At 38.7% G+C, this 16,974-nt stretch overlaps 1 protein-coding gene across 1 annotated transcript in view; it reads left to right on the top strand.

Annotated features, from left to right (window-relative positions):
* The window catches only part of CPED1 (cadherin like and PC-esterase domain containing 1), a 156,498-nt gene that overhangs the window by 129,056 nt on the left and 10,468 nt on the right, over positions 1–16,974 (top strand). The window contains exons 19-22 of the mRNA XM_076330198.1: positions 6,324–6,460; positions 15,475–15,695; positions 15,958–16,059; positions 16,261–16,348. Of these exons, the coding sequence (XP_076186313.1) occupies positions 6,324–6,460; positions 15,475–15,695; positions 15,958–16,059; positions 16,261–16,348 (548 nt within the window). The remainder of the gene's footprint in view (positions 1–6,323; positions 6,461–15,474; positions 15,696–15,957; positions 16,060–16,260; positions 16,349–16,974) is intronic.

Raw genomic sequence — 16,974 nt, 5'->3', positions numbered from 1 at the left:
AGACATCTCTTTGGTTTAGTGAGAACCCAGATTACAACAGATTGTCAGACAGGTATTCATGTTTAGGTCACAGCTGCATGAAGATTTATGCAAGTGTACTTTAACAAATCTGAGTAATCCACAGGACTACTCAGGTATACAATCTTACTCATAGCTTAAGTTGTTGCTGGATTAGACAATAAGTAATTTTGTTCAGTTCTTCATTAGATAAATGAAAAATATCCCAACACTCCTGTATGGTCTACTAACACAACCGTATTTTTTATCTTGCCATAGATAGGAGCAGCTTCTCACAGCAGTAAATTTGCACAAACTCATAGAATAATCAATATAAAGTGAAAGGAATGTGGGAACTGCCTGAATGCATCACTTCTTGTGAAACAGAGGCATATATTAATTTTGTGTTTTACGAAGGGAACACACAAAGGAGACACTGTTGTACCTAGCAGCATATTTTAATCACACAGCAAGTTGTGAATCATAAAGAAGCACAACCCAGCCTACGCTACTGTATCAGGACATAAAGTTCCTGACTGGAAAGCCCAACCCAAATCCACAGAAGAGTCCTCCTGGGGCAGACAATCTGTTTCTCCTGATATGTAACATGCTTCTTTTGAACACTGCATCTAGCTAAGTGAAGCTGAATATAAAATATCTTTCACAGCCTTATTGCAAATAATGTACACAATTAAAATGGAAACAAACTTCAGGAGATGTAGTCTCAAAGGACAAGTATATTAAACAGGAAAGAATAATTTCTGCTTAGAAAGCAAAGATTGCCAAGAGGTGTCTAATGAGCCTAGAACTGGGGTTTGCAGTATGTGGCAACAAAGGGCTGTATAGTTTTAATGTATGTCACAACTTCCAACTGGAACGGGAAAGCATGGCTTTTTGTGGAAAATCATTCTAAATTTGTAACAACCAAATGATGTCCCAATCCTGGCAGTGAACATTTTCCTAACATGTATGGGAGCAATTGCAAATTCCCAGCTAAAGCAGCAACATTTCTTTTACTTAAATAAGTTAAATTTTCAGAGAATCCAAGCAATGTCCTGTTTACTTTCAGAAGAGAACTCAAAACTTCTGCAGAAGTAAGTCAGCATCGTACATTGTTCTTACGCCAGGGAACAACTCAGTTGTATAGCGATACTGAGGTACTATCCCAGCAAAATGGATCTATGCTGGCAAAAGCTTGTGTTTGTGCAGACATAGGCAGAGGCCGAGGCAGAGAGAGAGGTGAAACCTTAGTTCCTCTGAAATTAATGGTAAAACTTAGAAGTCTGCTTTGCAGTTCAGTGCAACCAGGATTTCAAGCCTCATTTCTAGTCCTTTGATGCAGTGCAGAGACAGAAAGGCAGAACTGACCACCTTCTGTCCTAGTCACCATGGCACTGTTCTTTGGAGGAGGCTCAGCGTCTTACCAAGTATGCACCTAATTCACACCATTCCTTTCTTTCTCTTTCTCTTTTTTTATCCTTTTTTTTTTTTAATCAATAAATTAAAAAATTGAATATTCAACAGGAGGAGTTTCTCTCTTTTAATCTTGTTTGGATCACGGAATGAAATTATGATTTTTATAGCAACAAAAATCCTTTTTCCTTCAGAAAATCCCCTTTGATTCAATGGGGTTTGAACCAGGCTATCATAGGAAAATTACCTCTCTGTTCAGTATTGCTGTATTATCAATAATACAGAAGTCAGAAGCACTAACCGTGTGTTTGGCTCCTCAGAGAGAGAGAGACAATTGATAGAGACCATGAGAACCCCAAGTTGTGCTAAATTCCTGCAGGTCAATCGGGCTACTGCAGTCTGTAGAAATTTGGTATGCAGCCAATTACAAAATCTGGTCGGTAAGAGATCACAGCTTCACTTCTAATGTTCTGCTATGACATATGTGTTTTAGTTGTATCCAGCTTTCCACATTTTCCACAATTGTATCCAGTTTAACATAATTCTGTACGAGCTCTCTCTTTGCAATCAACAGCTATCTGGATTTAGGTCCAGCAGAGACATAAACTGATGTTCAATGAAATGACTGTCTCCTTTGATTACAAAGAGTAAATTTCAGTTTGGACATAAGTTTGTAGGCCTAAGGCCATTTATTCTGTAGCATCAAAATCGTGTCCTTTTAAAAATAATTTTACTTTTATTGTTCATAAATGCAGCTAAAAGCAAAAAAAAAAAAAAAAAAATCTATACCTTATTCATGGAGAAAACATTTTTTAAAAGTTTTAGGATGCCAAATAGACACCAAATGTCAAAGTAAACTAGTCATAAATCAACAAACTATCTTTAGCATCAGTTTAGGTCAAATATTTAAATTTGCAGTTGTCAGTTTAGCATTTTTTTTTCTTTTTATACAGATAATTTTTTGGCACTATAGGAAAACTTTGATTTTGATCTTGAAAGAAAAATATATGTATTTGTGGCTAAGACAATGGGAAAGGTTGAACAAAAATAAAAGAGGCTGAAAGCCTTATCCAGAAGAAACAAAACTATCAAATTAAGTGTACAGCCTTAATTGGTTAAAACTTTTTAACTTTAGGCTAATATTTTTTAAATACAGGGTAAACAGTCCTAAAGAATTGTTTTAAAAGTATATTTCTTTTCATACCATTTTAGGAGAACAGTTTATAGGAGCACTGGCAATATTTAATCTCATATCTCATATCTTAAGCAGAAGATTTATGTATGCAACTGATAAACTGCTTTAATGAGCCAAAAATCAAGTTTACTTTCACTCTTCCTGTGCAAACCTCTTCCTTACAGGCTTTCATAAAACTTTGTTTATACCAGTTTTTAATTTGGGGATAAACTTAAACTAACAGCTAAACTAACAGATAAACTAAACTAACTAGCAGCTTGCTCTTTCTTGCTCTCAGTGAATTTTAGGTATACCTTCCTTGGCCTGGCAGAGCCGATGCTAACTCTTTTAGCTGAAGCACCACAAAACACAGGCTGATTGAAATGGTGCTGAAAGCTACATTGCGTGCTGCTACTTTATATAAATGGGAAAAAAACCCAACTTATTATTGCAATAAAAAATAAGCTTGATTTCCAAACTAATATTGATTTTTTTACAATTTTTCATTGTTAATTGCCTTCCTCTTTTATATGAGTCTCATTTTATCTTTTAACACAATCTTATTTTTGAAGGGTAGGAACGCATTGTCTAACTTTCGTTAAGTTACAATAGGAAAAGTTAATAATAATTGGATTAAAAATGCATAAATTTACAGGTATCCTTTAAAAATCTATATGAATATAAAAACTGCAACTATTCTATTAGCATTAAATGTCAGTGCTTCCTATAAACGTCCGTTTATCTCCATATATCCTTGTTCTCTCATTTTTTTACATTTGCCACTAACCTTTAGCATATGCCAAAAATGGATCTATTTTTTCTTAATATACCTAGAGAGCTATTGAATATAAATCAAACACACTATTTGAAAGAAGCTTTTCAAAAGATACTTATCACTTTCAGCTGCCAAAGTTTAAACTTTTATTGTTCAGATGTTTCAGCTCCTCAATATTCATTTTATATAGTTCTACTTTTCTCGTTTATTACCTAAAACCAGATCAGCTCATAAATGTATGGGATGTTAGGAAGAAAATACCATAAAATGAAGGATCTCAGATGTTGTAGACATTGCCAGAACTTTTACGTATTTGGTTTGAAAGAAAAATTACAGTGTCAGGAAAAAACTGTCCAGTTTTCATATATTTTTTAAATAGAAACCACTGCCCAAAACAAATTTCAAGTCATGTATGAGAGCTCTACAGCCGTGGTAGTCTCAGAGTCCAGACCTCAAATCAACCAACCTTTCTGTCCCTGCTCTGCTACTCAAAAGGCACAAAGCAATAAAAAGTGTTTGCATGGCACCTATTGCTGTGTTATCTGAGACCTTGCACTTTTCAGCCTCTTCATACGACTGCTGTGAAACTGAGAATGACCCTTTAGCCACGGATTGCAAATGGGGTGCGGAGGGAGCGTGGCAGGAGCTCAGGGCAAGATCCACAAGTGGTGACAGAAATCTTGGAGTGTCAAAGCATGCCTGGCCCCAGTGGTGGCCAGGAGGCCACAGCCTGGAGCAAGGGACCTCAAAGCCAAGGGAGGGCCAGCGTGAGGAAGGGATTCACAATGGTCAGCACTGGAGGCTGCAAGAAAGAGGAATCGTCTAAATTCAGCCCTTGGTTTCCCAGCTGAGGGCTGGAAGAGCACTCCCTACTCCAGAACCTGGTTATCCACTTTGTACCTTTAGATAAAGATTCGCTTTAACTTCTAGATAAAAAGTCTACACAGAATCTCACCCAGGGACCAAAGTTTGGATCTCTTTTCTCCCAAATAAATTACCGGGTTACAAGCATGCTATTTTCCCACCTTAATGAATTTTGAATTTTAAAGCTGTCCTCAACTGACAAGAAGAGTCGGGAATGGTATCCTTAAGGACAAACAGCTAGGTGATTAAGACACAGGTGATGCAAGTTTGGAACTCCTCTGGGCAAGGAGTGCTGGGCAGCTCCATCTCCCTGCTTTCACCCGAGCACCACGGGCCTGACCATCCCTCCTTCCTCTCCTTACGCCATGCTGCACTGGGCTGCTGGCCCAGTGGCAGCCTTCAGGAGGCATCCATGGGAACCAGGGGAGCAGAGCTATGCTCACTGATCGACAGCGCGGTAAAGTCAGCGTCCAGGCTTTTGTTTCGTTCCAGTCTGCCATTATTTGCTCCACATCATATGCAGGTGTAGCTGAGGGTGGGGTAAGCGTGTTCTGCACGGGGCAGAAGTAGCAGCAGTTGTGCAGGCTACACAGCAGCTGGAGCTGAATGGTCGTAGCATTGCAGGATGTATTCCGCCCTTAGATGTACCAGTGAGGGCTCCCGTACAAATAATTCTTGATGGTTTTATTTAGGACTCTTTTATCTGCTAAGACAACTCACCCTGCTACTTACCAAAACATATTTGTTTGGGACTTTCGCTCAGTGCAAGCACAGGCTGCCTCCCTGGAAATTCCCTTGCTCCTGAGGTAGCAGCTGTCTCTCCCAGGGCTGCTGGGATCCTGCAGGGTTGCTTCACTCAGCCTCCTACTCAGTCCCAGGCCTGATAAATTTTGATAGGCAGCAGCCTTGGTTTTTTGCTGTGGCTTCTTGTGTCACAGCAATCTATCACCCACAGCGAAGCACACCCGGCTGGCTGCTGAGCTGCTGTCTGGTAGCAGTGACGGTCACAAACTCTAAGGCCAGGTCTGCTCTGCAAACATTTGCTTTTGGAGCCATTTGCGGCGCTGCAATGAGAAACCTGGCTGTGCTAGCGAGGCCTGATGGCATTGACACCAGGACCTGGGGGCCTCTGCGCTTTTCCTTGCGTAACGCCTTTAATCAGAGGCAAAAGCAGGTCTTACTGGCAGAGCTACATAGACACAGGGACATATTGTCAGGACGGTGCACTTGTATGGGTGAGAAAAGTGTTTCTTGTGTTGATCTGAACATAAAGGCAACTCAAAATTCTTCTGTCTTCCTTCAGAAGCTAAACACCTCTGACTTCCAGTAGGATTTTGGAAATAAATAGCTTTAGAGAACCAAAATAACAAAACCATTCAACCTTAGGTAAGAGATGCCTAAAACCCACTGAATTTTCGTAATCCCACTTTATGCTCCTAATCTGTAAAATCATATTTGAAAATAAGGATCAGGCTCTAATAAATCACATAGGTTATTCATCTCATTTTACTTTCACCTTCTGAAATGTATACGTGTAGTCTGGGATGCTTCTCTGAACTCTCACAAATTAAAGAAATTAGTATTTCTGAGGGAAAGTCATCCTCTCTCATTATCTGTACGTTATCTGTATAATCTTAGATTCATTTTTCTATCAAGGGGCTCTCAAAATCTAGCTTCAATCAATCACCCAAATTTCAGATGTTTAGTGGTAGATGAGAATGAATCTTGTCTTTAGGCACTTCTGAATGAATATTTTCTCTTCGCATTCAGCCTCCTCACCCCCTTGCCCTTTCTCGTATACCTTCTGTGGAGAGAGGACAAGCTGCTACAAGAAAGGCAACGTGAACTGAGAAATGAACCCACACACGACTGTCAAATTTGAGCATTTACAGCTCTTTCATGGCAAGGAAAAGCTCCCATCCTTGCTAAATGAAAAGGGCATAATACAGAGGAAGGAAATAGTCTCTTCAAAGGGTTAGGGGGCATTTAATTTAGGGAAAACTCCCATGACAAAATACTCAAAAATATCTCTCTTGCTGTATAATAAGGCTACTCACAGAAATACAGAGGAGATGCTGACATCCCGTTACTGTTTTCCAGGACAGTGGATTGTCCCTTGCCTCAGCTGCTCTGACAACAGGACCTGCGACTGGAGAGAAATAACGTGGCAGCCCCATGGCTGCCAATACTCTGTGCTAGCCAAGCCCGAGCTCCAGCGCTGTGTGGAGGGCAGAAGAGTATGTAACAGATTTTACATTTTAATTCGTTTTTACTTACCTGGATATTTAGTGTCCTGAAGCTTTACAAACAATTTTATGATTGATGTGTAAGAAAAATCCCTTTTTATTATAACTGCAAAAAGATTCAGATGGAAAATCCACAGGGACAAAAACCAACCATTATCCATAATTTAGCCTCATATGCAGACACAGTTGTCCGCTGCCATTTTGCATAGGATCCTAGGTCACACCAGTGGAGTTTCAAGACCTACGGTGTATGTGGTTACCAGTTAGACCTGCAGTGAGTATATAAGGGCTGTAAATGGAGGATGGATTTGTATTGTTGTCAGTTTGTCTCACACTTGACATGCAAGTTGGGTGTCTTCTGCTGCATACCTAATGCATGGCATTGCTTGTGCACACTAATCTTACCAAGTCTTCTTGCACATTCTTTTCTTATAGTGAAGCTTCTAAGGTGATTGCTTGGAAATACAAGGTCTCCTTAATAAGCATGCTATGACTGTAAAACTGTTGAGAGAGAGCTCTGATCTGAGGCTCAGGTACCTTACTGAGGATACAAGTATCCAGAAAGTAAGTAATTAATTGTTATAAAGCTTTTTATAGTGTATTGTCTAGGTAAGAAAACAGTAACTAAAAGTGGCATTTTGATAAAATCTGAGAGCATTTCTATATATACAAATACAAAAATAATAGTCTTCCAATTAACATTTCCTCCTTCTTTTATGGTCTTTTCTTGTCTTGCACAAAGTCCTTCATTGCCATGTGGCTTTATTTCTGCTTGTGGTTTTCTCCGTTACTCTAGAGCTGCAGGTTTCTCCTAACATTTTTCTAGAAAACATAGGTTTATATGACAGAGGAGAAGCTTAATTTGCTCCTTATGTACAAAAAAAGCACTTCTGGCTTGACCACAGCAAAAAATATAGAAGAATTTGATAGCCTTGCTTTGGTCTTTAATTTCCATAGACATCAGGCTGCTTCAATAAGCAAGCACCCGTTGGTCAGACAATTGAAGGATAGCAGAGGAACAATATGCCACTATGGAAGTGCATTGCCAAGGTATTGCTGGGAGGATTATGCTGACATTCTCACCTCCTGAATCCGACCACACACATTCACCAGTGTTAAAAACAGGACAATGTTTGTTAAGGGTCCATTAAAACCAAGTATATGAAATGAATGTTTGTGAGCTTGATTTCTTAATTCAAATTCCTTTATGTTCTGACTTTCTGAGGTCACTGATCTATTCTAGTGTCAGATGAGAGCCAGATCCTGTGTGATCTACATTAACACATGCGAGAAAAATTTCTGTAAAACTAATTGTGCTTGTTTCCTATTCTGCACCTTTTGCAAAAGTCTTCCATCATTGTCTGATGACCTTCACTGCGCTGTAGAAATCTGCTGAATCACTCCTGTTACCTTTGCACAGATGTCCATTTAATTGATTTATTCTTTTAAAGTCATCACTCTAATGCATGTTCCCCTTTTGGTATATTTCTCCTATATCTTTCCCTCTGATGTTATTTTTATCATCACTTTGCAGTAGTTTTAACTTTGTGTGGCATTTTGCAATAGCATTTTTGCTTCTTTCACCAAATAAATAAAAGTAGAGCCTGGACAAACTCCCTCGTGTCAGTAGAACTTAAGAACTAAGAGAGACTTTCTTCATACCTAAGTCAAATGAGTAAAAATGGTCCTCTGCTTGGGTGATAAGGTCCTGATTCTGCCTGTGATTAAGGCAAACTTTAGAATTACTTTACACAGTCTAAGCAATGTAGTAGAAAAAGGTTTTTTTTTTTCAGGTGCTAACAGAAAGAGACTTTTGCCTGTCAGTTGTATTGTATGCTATTATATATGTTTAAGCAACCTGGACCTTTTATAAGTGAGCTATTGAGTAGCCAGCAAGATATAATTCTTGTGAACAAATACATTTTTATTACACAAGATATTTTGGTAACCATCTATAAATATTTATATTTCCTAATTTGTGATACTAGTTTCAAACCATTATATACCTTGTCTTTAAGCACTACAGAGATCACTGACTTCTCAAACTAATGACATCATCGTTTCCATAATAAAATAAGCAGAAGATTTCAATGCTGGAAATGTAAACAGATTGCAAAAAAAGCATGAGTGCAAAACATGAGGGCAAAAATCATCAACCCAAGTGAGGACACTGAGATGATCTAGAATGCTGCTTGATTTATATTGTCATTTGCTGAAGTTAGCTAAGAACAACAAAACTCACTCATGTGTCCACTTCTCAAAATGGGCTCAACTAACCTGCATGCCTCTGTATTCTGGGGTTTTTTAGTATGCCACCACACTTTGGATATTCAGCTTGTGTAACTTTGGTCTCTGGAATTCAAAATCCTTTACAAAGGAGTCATGTATCATGATCTACATCTGAATTCTTGCTCAAAGTTTACTCTGAACTAAGGCAATAAAACTTCCATACACCCCACATAATTACAAATCCTTCCTCAGGAAAGCACACATGTATATCTGTAGCATCTTTGGGTCAAATGACATCATACCTTCCATCAAAACACTAACAGCCCTCTATGACAGAATTTCACTTCTGAATAACTTCATAAAAAATTCAGAATCATGCAAGATTTCACCAGGAATCACGGGTAAAGCAAGTAGTGTCATTTGTGATTCACTAGGCTGAAGTCTCTGATTTTTGTCCTGGAAAAAATATTTGGTTTCAGGATTCTGATCCACTGGCTTTACTTCTTACAATTAAAAACATCATGATAAGACATTATAAACAACATAAGTGCCTGTGATTATGTCTTTTCTTTTAAATAGGAGGTGTTAATCTCTATGCCGCTGTCAAATTCCAACTATGATAACTGCAGGCTGTTTGTTTGCTTATGGTCCCTTATTAGTTTTACATAAAAAAAAAAAAAGGAAAAAAAGCCTACTTGTCTTTCTACTTTTAATGAATGTGAAGGGAAGCATGCAATGAGTTAAGCACTGTTGTGCTGCGTCCCTGATCTGGGTGCACTTCAGCAACTGATGAAAGAAGATGTAAAGTGAATGCTTTTTTTGGCTGAAATGCTGCACGTGTAAGATCAATTGTATCTTTAAGTGCAATCATTCTGTTTTTCTCATGTTTCAGAGAACAACAGTAAAATGCAGCATTCAGATATGTCTCTTGCTCATTAATTTCTTTTATGCATTTTTCAATGTTTCTCAAATATGTTTACAGTCATGCAAACAGAGCACTTCTTTCCTATCGGCGTCATAAATAAGCCTTCAAAGGTGCTTTCTAATTTGTTTTCTAACTCCAGGCTGCTTTCATGTCTTATATTAAAGTTGATTTGTTTTTCAGAGCTCATCTCTAAAATTATCATCTCCTTTATAACAGAAATTAATTTTCCCTGGCTATGACTTCCAATTGATTTCACATCATCATTAACTGCTGTTTTAATTTGTGTGCACATAAAACTGTATTTGAGCTAAGTTGTTTCTGTTTCACAAAAACATAAGACCACCTGTAGTGAAACACTCAGATTGGTGGAGACATGAGAAAGGATATACATCCACAAAAACAGTTTATGAGGCCTTATTTTGCTTTATGATGTGTTAGCAAGACTAGTCAGTCATATGTTTGCATTTCAGACACGGTAAACAGGAAAATTTTGAAGTGTTGAGGCTAAGGTGATTCTGGCTGAGCAGATTTTCATTCAGTCCACTTTTAATATTTGCAGTTGTTTTTCTCCTCCATTTTAAACTCTAACTAAGGGTAACGAGATGCAGGCTGTGTTGTTCTTAGAGAACTCCACATGTATGTCTTAACTGAATCAAAGAATAGGCAAACATAATAAAAATATTCTATCTGTATTATATTGTCTCAAAAAAACCCTCTGTAACTGTGGTTAATGAGTTTTTGCTGTAAGATTTATACAATTCTATTAAGACATGATGCTTTGATTTTTGTACAAGAACTTTAAAAAATAGGTGAAGGAAAAGGGGTTCTAACAGGTAATTATTTATCCAATTAGCAGCATAGAGAAAGCTGGCCTCAATAGCACGGGGGATATGTATTTTGTTTATCATTGAGAAATACTACTCAGAGTTTAGTCTTATAATAAAGTACCATTGAGTCATGTGTAATTAAGAACAGGAAATATGAAAAGGTAATATTTGCTGAAGTACTTAAAATTCAGCTGTTAAAACAGGAATTTTAACATAATTTCTTAATAATATTTTAAAGTTAAGTAGTGTTTTGGACTTACAGGTGTTTAAATTTCCTAAGTGTGGTTAATTTATAATGATAGGTCTGGTTAAGAAGTGAATTCCACTATGCTTACACAATCTTTTAAAGCCTGTAAGCTATAATGGAATTTTTCACACCAAACATTTGCAACAGAAGACACTGAAAACATCTGTCTGCGTGAAAGTGTTGTTCTTTGTCTGGTAAAATTATAGACTTATGTATACCTGATCCTTTAGTCATCCTGCAGACAAATTTCCCATTGACCTGAACAGTATATGACTAAGCCTTGTGCCAGACTGTAAAGAAATTTTCATATTCTACACACCTGAGCCATCATTTTGCTCATTATTGTCATAGACCTAAATACAGAATCATCCCCAGAGCCCCTGGTTCAAATCATATTAAATACTACATGGCACACACAACTATAGTAAGTTCGTGCAACTGTATAGAAATAAATGTGACCATAGCTACCACACATTCCATTACACTGAATGATTACTCTAATTCATCAAAGCTCTTGGGTTAGTTAAAGGACATAAGTTTTCTTCTGAGGCTAACACCACTTATTTGAGCCTTTGAGTCTTCCAAGCATTTGCTGAAAATGAAGCTGACTTGCAAAAGGTGGATGCTTTGAAAGGTGCTTTCTGATGGTCTGCATACCACAAGAAAATGTGCTTGGCCAGCTCTGCACAAGGGCAGTTTGAAAAAGCAGGTAGGATTACCTACAAATGTCCTCTTCTTCCACCTGGATTTTTTTTTAGGTAGAAGAAAAAGAAGAATTTGTTTATTTTCCAGGATTTACATGTGTCTCACAGTATGGTTGAACCAACAGTTAGAAGCAGATTGCTGGATGCAGACAAGGTCTTAATGAATGGGTGCTCTGTGTGTGCAGATTTGCTGCGCTATGCATCTACCAGCTTGGGATGCATTGGGTTACAAGGAATGCACACCCATCTTTCTATCTGAGATCTTCCCTCTACTTAGGGGAGAGCATTCCCTTCAAAATCGCAGGACAAGCAGTTTCCATAGTGTGACTGCTAACACCCTCCTGTAACGACTGCAAACAGACTTCAGAGCTCTCCATCAGGGCTAGAGGGCAGGGACCATAAGTTTCACATACTGCAGTCCTAGTTTTAACAACATATCTTTCAACAATGCTGTGACTTGACTGTGAAAGAAGTAGCTGGAGTTAAACAGATTTACATGATTCCAGTGATACAGTCCTGGTATGGCTCATACCGCTCATACCTACTTGAACAGTCAAAGACCTCTTGACTGAAAGCTAATATGGTTGTTATAATTGACAGACATCTTTGAGGATAACCTACACTTCTGGTCTGGTTTTCTGTACAACCACAAGTCCACTTTGGCTCATTTCTCTCTTCCCCACTTACATCAAGTCTTAACTATTCTCTTAGCAGACTTGTTTCTGAGTGTTTAGGTTGATTTCCCTCATGAAACAACCTGTATTCCTCACCAACGTGATGTTGCCATCTGTCTCATTCCTGACTCATCCTGCTCAGCCACACCTTCTCCCAGGAATAAGTATACATTCCCAGATGGACACCCAAGCACTCAATAGCATTAGCTCTCCGATCTAATTTCCTGACCTTCTGCTTTACCTCCTCATAACAAGCTCACTTAAGAGTGCAAATGGAGATGTTCTGAGACTCAGAACTTACTCCTTCAGAGATGGGCTGTGTGCAGTCTCGTCAGTCTTGTGATAATATTTGAAGAAGCATGCCTGGGCCCTAACAGTTATTTATTTTGTCCAGTTACATTGACTGCTCTAAAGGAATCTGCTCTGACTCCTGTCACCCCCTTCATGTTCTCAGAAAATCAGGACAACAACAATAATACTATTCCAAGGCCCACCTGATATTTTCATATGGTGCCCAGCATAATGGCACTTAAGGGCTAGAACTGTCACTTTACAAAGTGATCTTACCTAGCTTGTCTCTCCTGGCACTGGTTTTCTAAAGGAGTGTGCCGTCCCATCTGCAGACCTGGCCAGCTAGGTACCTCAGGGCAGACTTGAAAACTCACTCATAGATCCACTGCTCATGTGTGTGTGCATGTAGAAATTGTAAAGCCCTACAATGCTGAAGTGTTTAACAGTGTAAATTGAGTGTGTGTGTGGGTGTTTTTCTCTGGTTTTGACATAACGAAAAAACGGGAAAGAGGCTGATGAGTTGATCTCAGTCTTTGATGCTCTGCAATGTTTGAGACATTGGAAATATTTAGAATGACACTTCACACTTAAATTGCTAGAGAATACACAGTGTTGGCAAAACTAGACATCTGTGCATCATGTTCATTGGCCTTGGCCATGGTTCTTCTCCCCTTTTTTTCCATGAAGGGTGTTGTTCTGCTATTTGAATTCAGTGGTAGATGTGAGTAGACCAAATACAGTTAGAAGGAGAAAATATGTCAGAATCTTAGTCACAGTAGAATGAAGAGTGAGATAAAAATGCCACATCTGCCAAATCAGTGTAATTAGTAGCTGAATATGCTGATTTGCAATTAGAAATCCCCACGTGCAGTGATAACAAATGGTATCATATGTTATTAGAAGTGGAAGAGAAACAGTCTAGCACGTTCTACCAACTGCTCTACGTGTGTAACCTGGTAGAGACTGTTCATTATTCTGCTAATGATGTTCTGGGTTTTTACAGAAATGTTCTGACCCACATTGCAAGTTAATGATATCCTTGCCTGCTAATATCTGAGAACTGCTTTTTAAATAGATATACATCTAGATGCTACAGTGATGGACTTATTAAGTGGATATTAAAGAGACATGGATATAGGCAGACTGGAGAGATTAAGAGATTTTGCAAGTTATAAGAATTGTTAAAAAACCTCAAGTTAGCCTACTTTAGAATTAAGACATACTGTAAGTGTGGACTGTCTTCCTAATTGTAAATAATTGTGTGCATGTTTGTGTCTGTCAGAGAGGGAGAGAATATCCAACCAGTCCTTCCAAGGATCCAACGATCCTTGACTTCTGTGAGTCGTGCTATGCTTGGTTTAAAGAGGTTTCTTCTGACACAACACGAAAACAGTTGGAAATCCCCTTGCATGTGAGGGAAGTGCTTGTGCAGTCCAAGCATGAGCAGCAGCTGTTTAAGAATTTACTCTGTGAAGTAGCTTTGAGAGGTCCAGGACGGGAGGTAAAAAAGCCTCTGTATGCTCAGTGCTTGTTTTAATTTGTTTGCTACCATACATAAGCTATCAAGGTCTTCTCTGCAGCCCACAATGGGCAAGGCATGGGATGTTCAAGTCATTGTCATGCCTATTCTTGGCCCTTGCACCAGATCAGGGAATGTTCATCTGAAACTGTTTCTGTTCTGTGGGAACCATCATTGGTACACTGTTGTGGGTTATTTTTACTCACAATAGGTTCATAGTGGGAACTGGAATCAGTCCCTAAAACTGTGACATTCCTGAAGGGAATAGATGAGATGTATTAGATGAGAGAAGTCCAAGATGCCTTCACCACATAAAATCTCTAAGAGAAGCTTTGGAAATGTATTGTTAAACATGTAATCTTGTGCAGTCTGAATTTTATTTGCATAGCCAAATATTCAAGGTGGAAGTGGTAAAGCATCAACCCCAAATCAAATTAAAAAAGCAAACAACAAAACCCCAACTTACAGGGTGCCAACTACCCCGAGTGCAAGAGGAGGTAGGAGAAGCAGCATACTGCTGCGCAAAGAACAGGGCTGTTATTGTGTTATGGCTCTGTGGGGTTTCTGACTCCCAGTTTTACATTTATGCTCCTCTAGGTGGATTTCTGGCTAAGGTGACTGTGGTAATAACTGATTACGCACACAGTTTCATTGGCAAACCACAGTGAACCTGGGTTCTCTTCCCCTTTGGACTTTTGTCATTCCTTACGTGTTCTCTTCAGCAGAAGGAAATGCTAGTCCTATCCACTAAAAATAGGGCAATCACATTAAAAAACCCCACACGTTAAGTTCTGTGGTCTCCACATACAGAGATGTTTGATTTGTCAGGGGAGTCTACAGAATGGGTAGGAGCAAGCCCAAATTTGACTTTTTCATTCATTTGCAAGTTCAGAGTAGCCCAGCAAAGACTGCTGATACTTGAAGTACTTCTGTCATCCTGACAGAACTTCTAACTCCCTTCAGGCCACGATGCTTCCTGGTGGTCACATCACACATGCCAGGACTCTATTCAGATTATCTGCCACCAAAATAACCCCCTTTTTTCCCCCTCTGAAATTGCAGAAAGATCATGTCTCTGCAAATAAGGCAGCAGCTGCATCCATTGATATGTGTGTGTGTATTACTTTGGTGTAAATTCTAATGAATCACATTTATGGAAAACAGACATTAACCAAGACGTGCTGTGTAGGAACAACCACATGAAAAACGGGAGGAACAAAAGCAGGAAGCTGCAAGCAATCACAAGAGTCTCTGTGCTAACAATTGGAAGTAAATATAAACTTAAGCAAAAGAAATTACCAACAAGGATGAAAAATGCAGGACTAACTGTGCAGCTATAGCCATCTATAACCTGTACTTTTTGTCTTTGAAACACATAATATAGCTTTTTGTTAATCAGATCACACAGATTTTGCTAAAGAAGAACTTTAGTATTGAGATGTCAGGGCTGGAGAACTGGCAGCTCACAGATATATTTCTTGAACATTATGAGAAGGGTTTAAAAACCTCCAGACTAGCCGTATTCTTTTCTTAGCTTTTGGGTTTTGGAGTGTACAACTTCTAAGTCATATCTTTTTTTCCATCCAAAGATTCTTTTTATAGGTGACTCAACTAACAGAGGGATGATGTACTATCTAATAGAAAGAGTGAATAAGACTCTTCAGGAATGGCAAAAGACTCATGATGTTAAATGTTATCATAATATCAATGAGGGGAAAACCTTTATCAGTTACTCCTACTACCCCCAGTTTTGGATGAACGCAAACCAGAAACCAACTTTTGAAAAAGCACTAGAACAACTGCTGCAGAGGTACCGTACAAACTCTACTGCTGGCTTCTTTGTATTCTCATTCTATTCACAAATGTGTTTAACACATTTTACAATTAAAGTCAGTAAACGATTAAACATAACGTGTGCAGACCGTATTGTGTGGTTGAAAAATAGTATAAAATGACATCAGGCCTCTGATGAAGATGCCAGATACAGTTCACTGAAATGCAATGCAATGCAGTTAAAATGTTTGCCATCTGTTTTAAGGCAACATGTGTTGTTTTTCCTTTCTGGGTTTCAGATCACGTCCCCTGGAGAATACAGACCAGACCGTATTAATTGTAGGTGGCGTTCAGTGGCTTAATTCCAATCACCTGCAAATTATCCAAAAGGTGTTGAACAGGTAATGTGATGCGCTTGGTGTTATTCCAAGTCTTGATATGATAAACTATAAGAAACAACGTAACCAAAAATTTTAAATAAAAACATTTCATTTGTTTTCTCATGTGTGTACACTTAACTGACTTTGAAAAAATAAAAATGAAGTGTCTTTTGATGTGTCTGTTAAGTAAAATGTAATCTTTTTTTTTTATTTGCCAAACAGGGAAAATCTATCAAATATCCTGGTAATTATCAAATCCATAGGGATGGGCTTTCACCTCCCAGTGGATGGAATACATTCTCTATCACAGGTAAGCTACAGTATATTTAGAGTGCATTTTCACGGAAGACTTGTCATTTCAGCAATAATTTTGCTGTCTGGTCAAAATATGTTACAACCTTTGCTGAGCAAGCTTTAAGTGGATCAAAGAAAGAACAATGTTTGTATTTGCTCATACGGCTTGCTGATGCAGATTCAAACCAATCTGCCTTATTTCGTGGATTCCGCTGCAATCAGAGCGCCATTTGAGACGCCGTGCTCAGTCAGACGTCCCAGGAACCAGAAGAAGCTCCGATATAAGCCTGCTGCCCAAGTTGAGAAATTGAGCTGGGGATAGGCAGATTGCTCCTTGCACCATGTCGAGCACTGGCCCTCCCCAGGTTTCCTCCATGGTTACTGCTGGATCAGATTCACTGGCCTAGCTGCATTGCACAGCTCTCCATAAATCTATCTTAACCGACCTATGAAGCCAGAACATTACAAAGCAGCTGGAATGTACCTGTGAATCTAGCCTCTTATTTGTATGTTAATCGGATGTTACAGTCGATTTAAATCACATCCATGACTCTCAGAGTAGCAGATGGGCTCATTTCAATGTGCTGTGTAACTCATTCAATTCAATATTTTTATTTACAATTTGGACGGTGGTTCTCTCTT

Source organism: Aptenodytes patagonicus, chromosome 1 (genome assembly GCF_965638725.1).
Source record: "Aptenodytes patagonicus chromosome 1, bAptPat1.pri.cur, whole genome shotgun sequence".
NCBI lineage: Eukaryota > Metazoa > Chordata > Aves > Sphenisciformes > Spheniscidae > Aptenodytes > Aptenodytes patagonicus.
Note: the sequence above shows the minus strand (reverse complement) of the source record. Positions and strands in the feature narration are given on the sequence as shown.